Here is a 19,164-nt window from a genome sequence, read left to right as displayed (position 1 = left end):
AATTAAATGCTTTATCTTTCTTATTTCATAACAATTTGAAGTAAAAACAAGGTTGTTATTTAAATAAATCCCTTCAGTGCCCTTAAGGTCTTCTCTTAAATCTTTCCTACAGGAAATAGTCATAAAGTATAGTAATAAAAGTTGTGTCATTGAGCAAAATGGTGATCTATATTTAGCTTTAGTTATTAGCCAGAGTATGTTTAAAATTTTCTAAACCACACTGAGTAAACTTGAGTACAGAAAAAAAAGCATAAAAACATTTCATAATACATAAACTATATATTCTCATTTTAAAGCATTACTTGCTTTTGAAAAGGTTGAATGAAGTGACAGTTGTGATTTTTATCATGCCTCACATATTTTGTATATTTATATTTCCCTGACTCTTAAGATGCACATTTTACACTAACATTTTAGAAATCAGGATGCATTTTATGATCAATGGCTCGCCAGTTTATTCAACAATATTTTGCCTTTTAGTGGTATGTAAAATAATAGTGTAGTGATAGCATCTTGGATTTGATGAAAAGTAGTATGTAGGTAGGCTGACAGGGAAGACAGTACTGTAAAAGCAAGAAGTATTTTTTTTTAATGGGCTAGAAGCTGCTCTGTGGATGACCTATATTCCCTTTGCTTCAGACATGAATTCCCTCACTTCCAACTCCAAATCTGTTCAGCTAATCCTTAGAAATATTCTTGAGCTAAAATGCAGACCTTGCCTGGACTACTGACCATTACTTTTGTGTGTGTGTGTGTGTGTGGTTGTGTGTGTGTGTGACCACAACATATTGGAAGATACCCTTATCTTCCAATAAGTGCTTCCCCAAGTCCCATGTTCATTCATCCTTCTTATCTGAGGTAGTAAATCTGGGTTACTTTTACTTAAAAAGACAACAATCTAAAGAAATTCTGAGGCATAAGCAGTATAAATGAGCATTTCAATCTTTTTGAGGTATAATGGCACAACAATTTTAATACAACCACCAGTCTTCACAAAATAATTTTAATACTTTGTGCCTGGGCTAGCAGCATCTTGCACTGTGACATTCCTATACATACATAAGCATTTTATCCAAGTACAAATGTTAAAAGCAGGGTAACTTAAACAATTGCCTATACAAAGGTAAATAGACACTATAGGTTATTTTTCTTGAATCATTTTTGCTGCATAGTAAATTGCAATTACATGTCAGTATAATGTTACTGATCTATAGAATACACTTTGAACTGTGAGGTATGGCAACTCCCTATGAGAGAGCTAACATGTAAACCTGAATATTTTGATTTTTTTTTTTTTTTTTAGCTGCCATGGATGGGTAAGACAAAAAAATCCAGCATTCAAAGATTCTAGAAACTTTCTAATCAATAAAAATAAAATAAAATCTTTTAGTAATTCTCAGCTATTTCCTATCATTTCCATATTGGAGCATTGTTGAATGGACAAAGATAAAGTAAATACTGAAGTGAAGCTAAGTTTGTTACGGAAATATGGGTTAAACCAGTTGTTAAAAAAAAAATCCGCCAGGTAACTGCTCATTTACTTTACATCAAGTTGAGATCCTGATATATGTATATATATTGAGAAATATATATATATATATATCAAGATATATATATATATATACACACACACACACACATATATATGCATCCCAACTTTATAATTCAAGATTGCAGTTAAATACTTCTAATTCACTTGAATTACCATGGTAATAAGACAATTAGAAACCTTATATTTTCTTTAAAAGGACATGCTTAACATTTTCTGACATTACTTCTAAACTCAGATGAAGCACAAACTCCGCCCCCCAAAACAAATATTCTGCTTTAAAAGTTAAACACTTAAGAATTGGTAGCAGAAGCTATCCCAGTTTAACATTTCCACCACAGAGACAAATAAAGGTAACTGCTGTATAAACACCCAATGGATAAGAAATTAACATTAATTAACTAAAATTAGAAAGTAAGAATTCTGTCATTCTAGTTTGAATATTTTCAATATTTGTTTCATACTTTTAAAGTGGGACAGTAAAGAAGTTTTCCTGTTTTGCTGCAATTTCAGCTTAAATTCTTGCCCAGATTACATATTTAAAATTGGGTGCTATATCACTCATACATTATTTAAATGTTTTAGAAAATAAATCATGATTGGTTAAATGTATTATATGTAACTATCAAAAAACATTCGTAGAAATAAAAGGATTTCAGAAATGGAACCAAACAGAAGAAAGATTAGAAGAGCTACCAGAACTGGCTGAATATTAGGTGGAAGAATGGATCCAAGGTAAAACCAACTTGGGGTGTTCTTACATGAAAAAAGAATAAACTTCATGTTTTGTCCCCATTAGTACTGTACTCAAGAAGATGATAGTCCCTTTTCCTAGTGTTCAAGAGACAGTCTTTAATATACAGTGCTGGGCAGGCACTTCAGTGACAACATAAAAATTACAGTGGTTAGAAAAAGTGGAAGATTACCAGCTTTAAATTAATAAATGACCAAATCTGTATTTTTGGCCCAACTACTAGAGAGGATATGTGTATTTAAGAAACTAATCTTAAAAATCTTAACTCCCTCATTTTAAAACCTAAATGTACTATAACAAAGATTCTCCTAAGCCAAGTTTCCACCAAATGAAGAAGCATCATAGATACTAGATTGCATCTGGCACTTTGCCAAGTGGATTTTCTGAACACAATGCAAATCTTGACTCTATTAGACTACCACACCAAATGACCTAATTACACAACAGAATACAAGACTACAATGGGATTAATAATAGGCTGTTTTCAGGGTAGTAAAATAGGGGAAGGGAATCAGAAGAGGAATACCATCTGGGTCAATAGGAATTAACTCAATAAAGCAATTTTAATTTCCAATCTCCTGTTACGCTGGATTAAAAAAAAAGCTCTTAACTGTATTATCTTACATTGAAGGGAAAAAAGCAAAGAAGTAACTTCGTGTAATGGGTTACCTTGCATAGTACCTATTGGTACCAAGGGAACGTATGGAAACCATTCCCATCAGTAAAGCACCTCAAGAGAGGACTGAGAAAAGTGAGATATAAATGAGTTTTGTTTGTGCTACCCTAAATCAACTATAAAAAGTTAAAAACACTCCTCTCCTTCCTCGTGGCATACTTAAAATAGCAAAAATGTTTTTCTTAGAACAATCTTTATATGTATAAATAAAAATATGGAGAATTAAGGATCCATAAAGTGACTTCGCTAATGCAAATTATGGGGGAAATTTGGATTAACAACGTGAAGAATTAAAACACTAATTTTAAATACAGTGAAGTTTACCACAAACCACTTTCCCCAATAAATGCATCTTCAAAGAAAAGCTGCTGAGCCAGAACAACCTCACAGACTCATTAAGACAACATAAAATGAAGAAGTAAATGTTCCATATTCCAAATAATTTACTGAGGTTTCTTTAAACCTCTGTTTTAACTTAGAGTTAAGAAGAAAAAGAAATTACAGAAAAATGTTAAAAATGTTATACTGTTCTACATACTAATTTAAAGGTGTAGATTTATTTTTTTATTGATGCAAGGCACTTTTCTTTTTTTGGGCTTCATTTAGAAACAAAGAATGCTACATTGGTTACTCAGAACTATTTTGGACAAAGAAAAAATGGGCTAAACAACTCTAAAAAGAACAAACAACATTTGGCTTTTAAAGAAAAACGGAAAGTGACTCAAAAGTCTAAAACTCCTAGTTTTTTAGTATTACCAAGCAAAACGTCTTCCTTTGTTCATTAAACTTTTTTTTTCTATAGAATAAACAAATTAGGAAGAGGAATGGAAGCAATACTTGGATCATGTTAAAGTAAGAGCTGGCTAATGTCATGATTCAAAGATTATTAATAAGGTATTAAGTTTAAAAAAAATAATAGGGTAATGAAGCTACTAAAATTACACTAAAACAGAAATGTGGCAGATTCCTGCATTTGTTAATGTTTCCGTAAGAGGTTCCATCATAAAACTGAACTGTAAAATTATTTTTAAAATGTAATATATAGAACACAAAATGAATTAGCAAACTTTAGGAAATTCTCGTTATAAATTACCCAGATTTTATAAACAAATCCCCCCTAACTTGCATTTTGTTTAAAGTAATAACTTTATATCCTACAAATAAATTTCAAGTATGAAAAGTGCATTATTGCAATAATACCTCTTTGCAAGTCCAAAATTCTTGGTTTATAATAAAACTGTAAAGTTTAAAAAAAAAAAAAAGAAAAGAAAAAAAGAAAATGAAGAAAGGAGTAAAACCATCAGTGCCATCTATTGCAGAAGTCCAACATCTTCTTAAAATGTCACTCAACAAGTTGCAGAGAAACACGCCTGGAAGCAACATACTATTAAAAAAAAAAAAAAAGACTTGTGTTTTTACCATTTTACATTATTATTGTCTCTAGTATTTCCTCCTTCCCAAACAGAAATTCACATCCTCTCTAATGTTGCTCGAGTCAGCCATTCTGTGCAGTCGCCACTTGCATGGTTCCAAAATCATCATCTTCTTCATGTGTTCTCTTCAAACTGCCTAAAAATTATTGCACAAATATATAATGGGAACTTAAACTCATTTATTAGACCATTATAGCTAGTAAAACTTCATTTTCATAAAGCGTTACTATGTATATGCACTATGAGAATTCCATGACTGAATTTTTAGTAAAATATTAATAAATCTTTTGTTATAAATTACTAAACAGCTTTTATATTCATTATGGGATATATTTCCCCTCTTGAGAATTAACTATGTCTTAGGTATTATAAATAACAATCATTCTTAAAACAGTTTGAAAACAGAATTGTTAGAGAGATAATGGTACCCATATGTTTGGTTACCAAGTTTTTTAGCTACCATAAACCTATGACAAAATTTAAGAGATTAATTTTGTATTTGTACAATTTTATTTTGTAGATATAATTATCTTTTTGCTTTCATAGACACTGCTGAAAATATTTCTCCACTGAAGCTGTGGTTTTATGACCAAGAAGTCTAGAGCTGGGAGAAAAGATGGCATGCAGCAGATAAAGAAGAGATTTTATCTACTCGTTACATCACAGTCTGCTAGTACAGAAATTTCTCACATAGAATCAAAGGTATCACTATATGACCAATAGTTACAACAAAAAAATTTGAGTCTCAATGGAGGAAAACTTGAGGGAACAACTAAACTGGCAAAAGATCTGTCATATTATCTGCCTAACAATGGCACAGGCTTAAAGTTATGCTCGAAAGGTTGTGATCAATCACGGTAATAATGTTAATTCAGAGAGTGGATTCTAATATGAAACTAACATTTCACTGTTAGATTAATTTAAAAAAAGGCGGGTATATGGTATCAAGACAATGGAATAAAGCAGAAAATATGCTAGCCATAAAGCTAAATACAGCTGCTATGCTGAATTTCAGATGAAATGCTGTACTTACAATCTAAAAGAGGTATGAGACATAAATAACTAATGCAAAGCAGAAAGTGAGGAGGTAAAAGTAAAGTTCTCTAGGAGTTTCAAATAACTAGGGATTGGAGGAAGATTGTTAATCATTTCTGTTGAAGGCATAACATGTAAAATAAGTTTTTAAGGGTAGATACACTGAATGCTATGCATTCTTGGAGAAAAGACACAAATGAAACCATTAGTTCAGTTTTCTGGAGTGCCTATATAAAGAGGACACTGAGAGATACCTAGATCAGAAACACCTTACTTACACTATGATGCTCTGTGTTTTCTTCTGTAGGAATTAAACCAATGAAGGATTTTGTACAGGAAAAATACACCAGAACTATCTTTTATGAAAATAAATCTGGCTACAATGTATATAACAGACCAAGGAAGAGTTTGAATAGGAGGTCAATACGGACCTGAAATAGAATGAGATTCCGTAAAAAAGAAAAGAGACAAGTGTAGCAAGGTCTTAGAAAAGGAAGAAGATTTTGAGACGATGCCTGGATCATTAACTTTGAAAATATTCTTTTTGGGGGGAGGGGAAGGGAGTACTCTGACATAAGGAAGAAAGGGAGAAGGGATTCAAATACAAGGAGAAAAATGGGTAGTTCACATTAGTCACCCAACTTAACCTGAAACACACTTTTATTTATTAAACCGCTTTTATTTTTATTAAGATCACCTGAGTGTATTTAGAGGCCCTTCTCCAGATCCCTATTATTTTAATCTTTACAGCAGTTATACTACTTAAAGACTTAAACTAAACCAAGTAGGTTTGATCTTCCAGCTAACATATTCTATTAGCCAGCTACAGTGCTGTACACACAGCAGAAGCTCAATATAATATACACATATTCTTTATAAAATTAATTTGCAGTTATCTTGTGTGAAATTCAATAATCTACCCAAAGTTTTCTAAACAATTTAAACTGTTCAGTATAACTTGTAAAGAGCAAAAGGTGCTTTCTACTTCATATCATCATCATTTCTGTCCAACCTTCTCCAAAATGACAAATATCCTTACCTGTGGGTCCAGAATGAACAGATAATGACCTTTCTATCTGAAGTGGTGACATCATCTGTATTGTTAATTTTGCTAGGTAGATGGCTTCATATTCCTGAAAAAGATTTAGTTAACTTGAATGTACATTTAAATTCTGGGGTACCCAAAAGAGTGATTAATGTGTACATTATTGGTATTAGTTTATGCTGAAATATCTGGTGCCATAGTGTTGTAAGAGATGCAAGTTTAGGGGTACTTGGGTGGCTCATTCCATTAAGCAGTGGACTCTTGGTTTCGCCTCAGGTCATGATCTCAGATTTGTGGGATAGAGCCCCACATCAGTACAGTCTGCTTGTCCCTCTCCTTCCTCCTCTGCCACTCTTCCCATTCCTCTCAAAATTTTATAAAGAAAAAATGGAAGTTTAAAATTCCTAGCTCTTAAAAAAATAAAATTCCTATCTCATACTTTCACATGTACTGAAGAAACTGTAAATCAAGTCAGGTTATCAGCTTGAACTAGGGTATCATATACTAAACTGCTAGTCAGGCAGTATCTGTTCTCTGCCACTGGGGTGTTAGCTATATGATCTCTAATTTCTCTGTTAAAACACACACACTCCATCCAACAACCCAAACAGGCATCTCTTAAAATAATTGTAAAAATAAAATGAAATAAAATTCAGTAAAGATTTTATACAGTTGTAAAATATTTTAAAAATGAGAGTACTATAAAGCATCTAATGGATTTAAGTATATATTTAGTTTTCTAATTCTTTAAAATTAATAGTCCTCTACTTCTAAAGATGGAAGAATAAAGGGATTTCTATCCCTCTCCCCTTTCTGAGAAAAAAAATAGAGAACTCCTTATCTGATGAAAGAAGGAAATATCCATTATCCTGAATATGAGAAGAATGAAAATTAGTGATTACAAATTGGTCAGAATAGTGGTTACCTTTACAAAAGGAGAAAAAGTGTTGGTGGTTAGGAAGGGGTAACACAAGGGCTTTTGGGACCCTGGCATATGTTCAATTTCTTGACCTGATTGGTGGTGGTTACATGAATGTTTATTTACATTTCATGAACTTTCTATATGTGTATTATATTTCACAATTAAAAAAATTATCTTTAAATGGAACCAGACCAAGGTAGGCACACAAGATGCCTGACTGCAGAAATTAGGCAGAATGGGTACACTTCAAAGTGCTCCAAAATAAGATGGTGGATCTAAGATAAAACTAACAAGCCCTTGCATAGTATTATAGGAACTACAAGTGGGCAGTGTGGGGATGAGCAAGGGCATATTAAGGGAAATGTGAATGCCCACACATGCCACTTTTACTAGCAGGGTGTATGTATAGTAAGATGGACGAGAAACTGGGTTGTATGTAGCCAAGTATCTGATCTTAGCTAAAAATAAAAACTAAACCAGTAATTCTGGCCATACCTGAGGATTGCCTGAGGAATTTTTTTTTTTTTTTAAAGATTTCACCTATTTATTTGTCAGAGAGAGAGAGAGCGAGCACACAAGCAGGCAGAGGCGGAGAGAGAAGCAGGATCTCCCCCCACCACACCGAGCCCAATTAACCTACTGAGCCACCCAGGCGTCCCTCGCCTGAGGACTTTTAAAATACACATATGTGTTCAAGTCCCACCCCTAGTGATTGTCACTTAATTGGCTTAGGTTAGGTTCCCTGGGCAGTTTTTTTTTTTTCTTTTAAAGACTTCATTTATTTATTTGAGAGAGAGAGTGTGAGAGAGAGAATGAGCATGAGAAGTGGGAGGGTCAGAGGGAGAAGCGGGCTCGACTAGGGCCCAGAACTCCAGGATCATGACCTGAGCTGAAGAGAGTCGCTTAACCAACGGAGCCACCCAGGCGTCCTATCCCCTGGGCAGTTTTAATGTGCATGCTATTTATCAATACCAACAAGAAAAATGTGTGACCTAAGAGGCTCTGCTTCTTACTCATTGAGTTAAACCACCAGAGAAAAGTGTGGTGAGAAAGACTTCCGAAACAAGTAGAAAATTAAAGCTATCTGCCTTCCCCAACCACTATTCAGGTTGTCTCCCACCGTTCTATTGTTGGGCAAATAGCTGTTCTAAAAAGAATACTTCCAGGTCCAAGATGACCAATAATCAAAAAGGAACCATTGTAGGTTTTAGCATAAAGATGTCACAAGGGGAAAAAAGCAACTTTACAACCAAAAGTCATATTAAGAACAGTGTCAAAACTGCACCAAGAAGCAGATGAAAATGATTAATTCTCCATGAAATAATGAACAGGGCATTTCTTTCTTTCTTTTTTTTTTTTTAAAGATCTTATTTATTGAGAGTAAGAGAGAGAGAGAGTGTGAGCATGCAGGAGCAGGGGGGAGGGGTAGAGGGAGAAGCTGACTCCCCGCTGAGCTGGGAGCCCCATGTAGGACTCAATCCTAGGACCCTGGGATCATGACCTGAGCCAAAGGCAGATTATTTAACTGACTGAACCACCCAGGTGCCCAATGAGCATGGCATTTCTGAAATGAGTTGGAAGAAAGAAATAAGGACTCATGGAAGAAATGTAACATAACAATGAAAGAGATGACATACCAACTATCAGCTCAATAGGAGAGAAAAAAAATAGAAGCACAGAAATAATGAATGAATATAACAGAATCAATAGAGAATAGACCAACTATCCAATCCTGGAATAATATCAATTTTCCCTTTTCTCCTTGAAAAGGTCCAAACTGCAAGTATGCTATATTTCCTATCATTTTAGAAAACAAACAAAAATCCTCCTTAATAACCCTAGTTCCCTCTCTAGCTATGGTCACTTCTGTTTCCCCCTTCCAAGCGTAATTCCTAGAATTATCTATTCTTGCTGTTTACATTCCTCTCTTCCCATTTTCTCTTGAACTCTGAGCAATTATTTTATCCTCCCCCTTCCATAAAATGTTTGTCAAGGACACCAGTGACCTCCTATTCCTAACCTAATGTCAATTCTCAGCCCTTATCTTCTTTAACCTATTATCAGCTTTTGATATAGTGAATCACTCCCCATTCTTTTTAAGATTTATGTATTTATTTTGAAAGAGAGAGTGGGGGGAGGGAAGTAGGGGGAGAGAAACTCAAGCAGGCTCCCCACTGAATGCAGAGCCTGACATAGGGCTCGACCTTATGACCCATGAGATCATGACCTGAGCCAAAATCAAAAGCCAGGTGTTTAACCAAAGGAGCCACCCAGGTGTCCCCATTCCCTCCTTCTTCAAACACTTTCTTCACTTGACTTCCCAAACAAGCCACCCTGATTTTTTTTTTCCTATCTCACTGGCCATTCTTTTCAATCTCTTCTACTAATTTCTCATCTCCCCACCCTCTACATGTTGGAGTGCATTAGGATCTGTTTTGAAAATCTCTACCTGCACTCCCCTAGTGATCTTACCTAGTCTCAGGGCTTTTGACAGCATCTATATGCTGATACTCCTTAGATACATGGTTCTTTTCCATGAACTCTGGACTTACATACCTGCCTACTCTCCAACGCCCTCTCAACCTTAAGATGACCAAAACTGAACTCAATTTTACTCCCTTCAAACCTTTTCATGCAGTTTCTTCCATATCTTCCAGAAAGGCTTAAATCCATCCTAATTTCCTCTCTTCACATCCAATCCATCAGCAAATCCTGTCAGCTATACAGTCAAATAAATCCAAAATGTGATCTCTTCTCACCTCTTCCCCTTCTACCATTTTGGTCCAAACTAACATTTTGACTTGTAGGGATTTGGGATTAAGGGCAGAAGCAAGTTTCCTGTTAGAAAGCAACTGCAATAATGTAAGTCAAAAGAAAATTAAGGAAACAGGCCATGCAGATATTTGGGGAAAAGCATTCTAGGTGTGGGGAGATATGAGCAAGTGCCATGACATGAGAACATGCAAGTATTTTCAATGAATTATGAGAAGGTCAGTGTGACTAGAACATACATAGTAAGCAAATGGGATAGTAGATTAGAACTGAGAGGTAAAGAACTACTTTATGTAGAGATTTATAAGCCATTATAAATAAGGCCTCTGGCTTTTTTTTTTTTTTTTTAAGATTTTATTTATTTGACAGAGATCACAAGTAGACAGAGAGGCAGGCAGAGAGAGGAGGAAGCAGGCTCCCCACTGAGCAGAGAGCCCGACGTGGGGCTCGATCCCAGGACCCTGTGATCATGACCCGAGCCGAAGGCAGCGGCTTAACCCACTGAGCCACTCAGGCACCCCAGGCCTCTGGCTTTTAAGTGGAGGAGGAGTAACTCCTTGTAATAAGATTCTGCCTATGGTGCTGAGTATACTGTGTTAAATACAGGATACTGTAAATTTCCTAAGAAATACAGACTTTAAAACACAAACTGATTTGAAGAATCTTCTTAGGAAGACTAAAAATGTAAAGGTGTCAATTATTTTGAACTGTGAACATAATAAGAACTTAAAAACTATAGGGCTCTTTCCAGCAAAGTTCACACCTAAAAGTAAATGTTAAGAACTTGCCAGGAAAATTCTAGCAAGAATATTAATGAGGGAATCTTGAGTTATGCCATAAATTATTTATATAACAACACAGCATTTAAAATTGTTTGATACAGTTACAGTATTAAGCAGAGCAATGGAACAGAATACAAAGTCCAGAAACAGACCCAACTATAGATCAGAATTTGGTATATAATAAACACGGCATTTTAAATCAGTTGGCTAAAGACAGATTACTTAATATACAAAAAGCTCTTATAAAACAAAGATAAATAAGACCAACAATCTGATAGAAGAATGGGCAAACCACAGGAGTCGCCACTTTTATCACCATGATGGCAATGATCAGAAAATCTGGTAAAAAAATGGGGAGGTGAACCATGAGAGACTATGGACTCTGAAAAACGATCTGAGAATTTTGAAGGGGTGGGGGGTGGGAGGTTGGGGGCACCAGGTGGTGGGTATTGTAGAGGGCACAGATTGCATGGAGCACTGGGTGTGGTGCAAAAATAATGAATACTGTTATGCTGAAAAAATAAAAAATTAAAAAAAAAAAAGAAAATCTGGTAAAATGCTTTTGGCTATTGATACTGAACAGGAACTATTAGGAAACACGTACCCCTTGTTTCCTGGTGGTTTACTTATTTCAGCCTTTTTTTAAAAGATTTTATTTATTTATTTGACAAAGAGAGAGAGAAGCAGGGAGCACTGAGCAGGGAGCCTGATGTGGAGCTTGATCCCAGGACTCTGGGATCATGACCTGAGTCGAAGATAGACACTTAATCAACTGAGCCACCCAGGCACCCCTATTTCAGCCTTTTTAAAGACTTTTTGGTAACATTAAATTTCAAATGCCTCTGACCTGGCAATTCCACATTATACATATAATCATACGGGTACATTTGCAGGTATAAACAAAGATGTATACGTCTCCCAATATTATTTATAATCAAAGGCTAGAAATAACCTAAAAGATTTATATATATGGAATCATATGAAGTTGTGATGTATACATATTTGTACATATGCATATGAAAAGATTATGCAGTTAGACTTGTATATATATTGCTGAATTTTTTAACATGTATTTTTTATTACTTTTTCAAATACAAAAATAAATGTAAAAAGACAATGTTTTTGGGGCGCCTGGGTGGCTCAGTGGGTTAAGCTGCTGCCTTCGGCTCAGGTCATGATCTCAGGGTCCTGGGATCGAGTCCCGCATCGGGCTCTCTGCTCAGCAGGGAGCCTGCTTCCCTTCCTCTCTCTCTGCCTGCCTCTCTGCCTACTTGTGATCTCCGTCTGTCAAATAAAATAAATAAAATAAAAAAAATAAAAAAAAAAAAGACAATGTTTTTACAGTTGAGCCAGAAGGCAGACACTTAACCAACTGAACCATCCAGAGGCCCCTGAGACAATCCACTTCATAACGCTCTTGATGTCTCAATGTGAGACATAAAGGACATTCAATTTTTGATTTTCCTTCTTGGAAAAAAATAAACTAGTTTAATCAGATATTTTACAGGTTTATCTTACTGTCTTTTGAGTATATCTTCTGCACCACAAAAGTTGAAACATGGATGGATGGATGGATGGATGGGGTGTCTAGATGGTTCAGTTGGTTAAGCGTCTGCTTTTGGTTCAGGTCATAATCTTGGGAGTCCTGGGATTGAGCCCCGAATTAGGCTCCCTGCTCAGCAGGGAGTCTGCCTCTCCCACTACCCCTCCTTGTGCTCTCTCTCTCTCTCACTCTTGCTCTCTCCCAAATAAATAAAAATCTTAAAATCTGAAACACAGTAAATATAAAACATATAAAATAGCATATAATTATATGTGTGTAATCAAAAAAGAAAAAATTGAAGAAATTTCTATCATTTATTTTTTTCATTTTTTAATTAATATATAATGTATTACTGGTTTAAGAGGTAGAGGTTAGTGATTCATCAATCTTCTATAAAATACCCAGTGCTCATTACATCCCATGCCCTCCTTAATGTCCACCACCCATTTACCCCATCGCCTCCACCCCATCCCCTGCAAACCTCAATTTGTTTCCTATGATTAAGAGTCTTTTATGGTTTGTCTCCCTCTGATTTCATCTTGTTTTATTTTTCCCCTTCTTCCCCTATGATCCTCTGTTTTGTTTCTTAAATTCCACATATCCCTGAGATCAAGATAACTGTCTTTCTCTGATGACTTACTTCACTTAGCATACCATCTAGTTCCAACCACATTGTTGTAAATGGCAAGATTTCAATTTTGATGGCTGCATAATATTCCATTTGTGTGTGTGTGTGTGTGTGTGTGTGTGTGTGTGTGTGTGTGTACATGTATACACATCTTCTTTATCCATTCATCTGTTGATGTGCATCTGGGCTCTTTCCATAGTCTACTGTGCACACTGCTGCTATAAACACTGGGGTACAGGTGCCCCTTTGGATCCCTATATTTCTATCTTTAGGGTAAATACCCAGTAGTGCAATTGCTGGATCAACTTTTGAGGAACCTCCATACTGTTTTTCAGAGAGGCTTCACCAGCTTACATTCCCACCAACAGTGTAGGAGGGATCCCCTTTCTCCGCATCCTCACCAACATCTGTCATTTCCTGACTCGGTGATTTTAGCCATTCTGACTGGTGTGTGGTAATATCTCATTGTGGTTTTGGTTTGTACTTCCCTGCTGCTGAGTGATATTCAGCATTTTTTCATATGTCTGTTGGCCATTTGGATGTCTTCTTTGGAGAAATGTCTGTTCATGTCTTCTGCCCATTTCTTAATTGGATTATTTGTTCTTTGGGTTATTATTTGAGTCTGAGTTCTTTTAAAAAAAAAAATTTATTTATTTGACAGAGAGAGACACAGAGAGAGAAGGAAGCATGGGGGAGTGGGAGAGGGAGAAGCAGGCTTCCCACTGAGAAGGGAGCCTGATGTGGGCCTCAATCCCAGGACCCTGGGGATCACAACCCTAGCTGAAGGCAGATGCTTAACGGCCGAGCTTAACAGCTGAGCCACCCAGGTGCCCAAGTTTGATAAGTTCTTTACACATTTTGGATACTAGCCCTTTATCTGATATGTTATTTGCAAATATCTTCTCCCATTCTGTCAGCTGTCTTTGGTTTTGTCAATTGTTTCCTTTGCCGTGCAAAAGCTTTTCATTTTGAAGTCCCAATAGTTCATTTTTGCTTTTGTTTCCCTTGCCTTCGGAGAGTGTCTAGTAATAAGTTGCTGTGGCCAAGGTCAGAGGTTTGCTCTCTGTTTTCTCCTCTAGGACTCTGATGAATTCCTGTCTCACATTGAGGTCTTTTCATCCATTTTGAGTCTATTTTTGTGTGTGGTGTAAGAAATGGTCCAGTTTCATTCTTCAGCATATGGCTGTCCAATTTTCCCAACACCATTTTGTTGAACAGACTTTTTTTCCATTGGATATTCTTTCCTGCTTTGTTGAAGATTAGTTGACCATAGAGCTGAGGGGCTATTTCTGGATTCTCTACACTGTTCCACTGATCTAGGTGTCTGTTTTTGTTCCATAGTACCATACTGTCTTGATGACTACAGCTTTGTAACAGAGGTTGAATTGTGGATGGAATTGTGATGTCACAACATTTGGTTTTCTTTTTCAACATTCTTTTGGCTATTTGGGGTCTTTTCTGGTTCCAAAGAAATTTCAGGATTATATGTTCTAGGTCTGTGAAAAAAGTTGATGGTATTTTGATAGGGATTGCACTGAATGTGCTGATTGCTCTAGGTAGCATAGACATTTTAACAGTATTTGTTCTTCCAATCCATGAGCATGGAACATTTTTCCATTTCTTTGTGTCTTCCTCAAGTTTTTTCATGAGTATTCTACAGTTTTGAGTATAGATTCTTTTGCCTCTTAGGTTAGATTTATTCCTAGGTATCTCATAGTTTTGGGTGCAATTGCAAGCAGGACTGGACTCAATCCTTAATTTCTTTTTTCTGTCTCATTGTTAGTATATAGAAATGCAGCTGATTTCAGTGCACTGATTTTATATCCTGCCATGTTGGTGAATTTCTATATGAGTTCTAGCAACTTTGGGGTGGAGTTTTTTGGGTTCCTTCCAACCTCTGGCCCCAGAGCCAAAAGCTCGGGGCCCCACCCAATGAGCCCTCAGAGAAAAGCATAAATCATTCCTGTCTCCCTGGTCTCCATCTGTATTCTGTGTTTACCCAGCATGTGACTGAGTGTTTCTATCTCAGACCATGACCTGTTTCCAGCATCCAAACCCTGCAGACTTCTGTGGTGGGCTATCGTGCCACTGCTCCCAGAAGAGGAAGGGGTGTCTTGCCGGTTCTGCAGCTTGCTGGGCCCCTGCTCAAAAAGCAGTCACCTAACTGAGCCATGGTTTGTGGCTCACTCTCCCTGACTCTGCCCACCCCGAGGTTTACTTTCCCACATATCCTCTCAGATTCACTTCTCCACACCTCCTACCTTGCAGAAAGTGGTCACTTTTCTATTTATAGAGTTGTAGCTTTTCTTTTCTTAGATCTCCTGTTGAGTTCGCAGGTGTTCAGAATGATTTGATAGCTATTTAGCTAGATGAAACTAGGGTCTCCTACTCTTCCTCCATCCTGGACTCCTCTAACATCAAATTATTTTATCTTACATTTAACAATGTGCCTTTAACCCCTTTTTCACAGTAATGGCAGCTTTTAAGAAAATACTTAAAAACAAAAAATAAAATACCTTTAACTAGAAATGTAAACTTGAATAAAAAAATGCTATTAGGAGGTGCTTTAGCTGGCTCAGTTGGAGGATCATGCAAGACTCTTGATCTCAGGATTATGAATTTGAGCCCCATGTCGGGTATAGAGATTACTTAAAATAAACAAACTTAAAAAATAATAGTAATAATGAAATAAATAAATAAAATTAGATTATGGAAATTTTTAAGTATTTAAGGTAAATTCTATGGGTGCCTGGGTGGCTACTCAGTTAAGCATCTGCCCTCAGCTCAGGTCATGATTTCAGGGTTCTGGGATCAAGCCTGTGATCAGGATGGAGCCTGTGATCAGCCTGCTTCTCTCCCTCTCCCCATCCCCCACTCGTGCTTTCTCTTGCTATCTCTCTCTCTCAAATAAATAAAATCTTTTTAAAAAATAAATAAAACTTAAAAAATTAAATTCTATTAATTTAATTTTAATTAATTTTAATTAAATTCTATTAATTAAATTAAATTAATTTTAAATTAATTCTAATTAAATTATGTAGACAAAAGATTTAATTATCCTCCTTTCTGACTACTTTAAAGAGGAGGAACAAAGAAGTTACCTGAAGTTGATGGACAAATCCAGCATTAGGATTAATGCAAAATCTTCTTTCTTGAACATAAGCAAATGCATCTCTGAAAACAAAAAAAGAAAAGTAAGGTGACGGTATTATTTCATGAATTAATCTCAATTTTTTTTAGTATTTACCTAAAATAGGAACTTATCCAAAAATTTACCTAAATAGGAAATCATAATCATAAAACTTGTGCTACAGAGAGGTAACAAGCTGTAGTGGAAAAATCAACAAGATGGGCAGATGAAAGATCACCATCCCTCTATTTACCAGCTTGTGTTCTAAGGGAACTGCTCAACTTTCTAAGCTTTATTTTTCTTGTCCATAAACTGGGGTTTATAATAATTCCTGTTTTGGAGGGCTATTATGAAGATGGGTGATTTTAAATATAAAACACCTTGTATAGCATCTATTGCATAGTACGTGCTCAAAATTTTATCATTGTTTAAACAAGAAATGTATCTACTTTCTTGTGTTGTTGTGAGGCTTAAATGAGATAAAGAGCCTGGAATATAGCAAAGCACATAGCAAAGAATAAAAGAATAAAGAATAAAGCCTAGCACATAGCAAAGACCCAATATATGGAAGCTATTTTCACTATTATTACTGTCGAGACACCAAATAATAAAGAGAATATATAAAACAGTCTACCAAGCATTAAATAAACAAAGCATTTGTATTCAAATAATATTAACAACTGATATTTTAAAGCAAAATTTCCATCAAAATTTAAACTTAAAGGATACCAAACAAACTAAACAAGCATTTGAAGGTCTAGTCTGTGTCAAGAATATGGATCCAATGCTGAACGCAGCTCAAATGAAGAGAGTTAACAGGGAACATGGTATAATGATGGACAGGTTGACACAGGCATATCATGCAAAGTTTCATGGCCATCATAAGAATTATTAAGGATCAGGAACCTTTAAGAGCTTTTTGGGGTAAGGTAATTATTTAATCAGATTTATCTTTTGAAAAGATCATTCTAAAAGTAGTGTGGGGAAAAAAAAACAGACTGGAAAAGGAAAGAGTACCTGAAACCACTAACTACTGTTAGAGTCCAACAGAGACATGACTGGAGGTGGGATTAAATGATGATGAAGAGAAAGAGAGAGATTCAAGGTATATTTGAAGACATAAAGGAGACAGGATTTGGTAATGGGTAAGTTTGGGAGAAGAGCGTGAAAGACAAGGAGCTGTCAATGATTACAAGATTTCTTCTAACTTGTACAAGATACACTAAAAAAGGAAACACTGTACATTGGCCAGGTTTTTGTTTTGGCGCTCTTTTTTATCTAGGCAGTATGCTTGGAAAAGCTGATTCTGGTTAAGAAAGACTACAATGAATTGTGAATAGAAGCTGAAACAATTTCTAGGTAATTTTTGATCCAACTACTGCTAAAGGAAAATATAATAAATTAGCCTTTTAAACAAGGGAAGCAATAACATCTGTGTCTTAAGAGTTTTTAAACTTGGGTTAAACAATTCTCTAGCAGTAAATAGTTTTCTATAATTATTCCCAACTATAACTCCCTTGGCTTCTTAATAACATTTAGCACTACCTCTGTAAAACCACAAAATATTAGCCTAAGTAGATCTGTTCAAGGTAGATGAGCTATAAAGGTTAAGAGACTAATCATGGAATATAAGAGCCTGCCTAATCAACATGAATAGATGACAAAATCAGGATATCAACTTCAAACTCCCAAACTGTTTCCATTAAGCTTCATTTTACTGAGAATTTAAACTGTGGCTAGGTTTCAGAGTACTTTCTTACCTGTACTTCATTCCAAATGTTTCCATAATGTATGCAATAACAAAGGCAGCACTGAAGAGGGGGAAAAAATTTTAGAAAAAAAAATAGAAAACACAGCTCATTAATTAAATGCTAAAGAAAGAAAGATAATCTCTAACTTCATACCTCCTGGAGATCCCTGCATTTCCATGGACAAGAACTTTTCCTGAAAAACAAGAAATAGTTATTCTGACCAAAAAAACCATCTAATTCAGCAACTAAAATATATTGAAACCATATACTATACCATAGTAAAATAAATCTTTTCTTAAACATTTTATATTTTACACATACCACACCTGGATATTTATTAGACTTTAAAGCTGACTTGAAAATAAGTTATATAGGGATATTTAAGAAAGCCTACCCAAATGAAACAAGAAGTTGGGAAAATATAAATTTGGGAATAGTCTATTATATGCAATTGCAACTTTCATATCCTGCATTTAGGACAAATGTTATCTAAAACATTAACTGTAACACATAATCCCCTAAAAATAAATACTGAGTAAGAAAATATTTACCTCCAGTCTGTAAGCTTCCATCAATAAATTCTTTAGTCTAAAGATAAAAAAAAAAGTGTGTTTTAATAAAACATGTGGACTAATACAAGCATAAATCAGATACACAATATACAGATGGTAAAACAAAATATATTGAAAACATTTCTTGGTGTGTGTGTATATTTTTTTTTTTAAGATTTTATTTATTTATTTGGCAGACAGAGATCACAAGCAGGCAGAGAGGTAGGCTTGAAAGTAAGCATTTCAAGGGTACCAAAAGTATAAGTGTCTGAGCAGGTAAAAAATGTGAAGCTTAATGAAGATAAACCCAAAGAAACCAAGTCTGAAGAGACTCTGGATGAGGGTCCACCAAAATATATAAAATCTGTTCTTAAAAAAGGAGATAAAACCCACTTTAAAATGGGTTTAAAAAGGAGATATAACTCCTTAAAAAAGGAGATAAGGGACGCCTGGGTGGCTCAGTTGGTTAGGCAGCTGCCTTCGGCTCAGGTCATGATCCCAGCGTCCTGGGATCGAGTCCCGCATCGGGCTCCTTGCTTGGCAGCGAGCCTGCTTCTCCCTCTGCCTCTGCCTGCCACTCTGTCTGCCTGTGC

The 19,164-nt window shown here is 35.6% G+C and overlaps 1 protein-coding gene across 3 annotated transcripts in view; it reads right to left on the bottom strand.

Moving 5' to 3' along the window:
• Nucleotides 1–944: 944 nt before the first annotated feature.
• STYX (serine/threonine/tyrosine interacting protein) overlaps nt 945–19,164 on the bottom strand; it is a 45,640-nt gene continuing 27,420 nt past the window's right edge. For 2 of the 3 annotated variants that reach the window (XM_047735995.1, XM_047735992.1), the window contains 6 exons: nt 18,572–18,608; nt 18,174–18,213; nt 18,030–18,080; nt 16,241–16,313; nt 6,487–6,580; nt 945–4,548 (listed from right to left, as the gene is read on the bottom strand). In XM_047735995.1, the coding sequence (XP_047591951.1) occupies nt 4,475–4,548; nt 6,487–6,580; nt 16,241–16,313; nt 18,030–18,080; nt 18,174–18,213; nt 18,572–18,608 (369 nt within the window). In that variant the 3' untranslated portion in view covers nt 945–4,474. The remainder of the gene's footprint in view (nt 4,549–6,486; nt 6,581–16,240; nt 16,314–18,029; nt 18,081–18,173; nt 18,214–18,571; nt 18,609–19,164) is intronic. The other variant, XM_047735994.1, reaches the window with a different exon arrangement.

This window comes from Lutra lutra, chromosome 7 (assembly GCF_902655055.1).
Source record: "Lutra lutra chromosome 7, mLutLut1.2, whole genome shotgun sequence".
NCBI lineage: Eukaryota > Metazoa > Chordata > Mammalia > Carnivora > Mustelidae > Lutra > Lutra lutra.
Note: the sequence above shows the minus strand (reverse complement) of the source record. Positions and strands in the feature narration are given on the sequence as shown.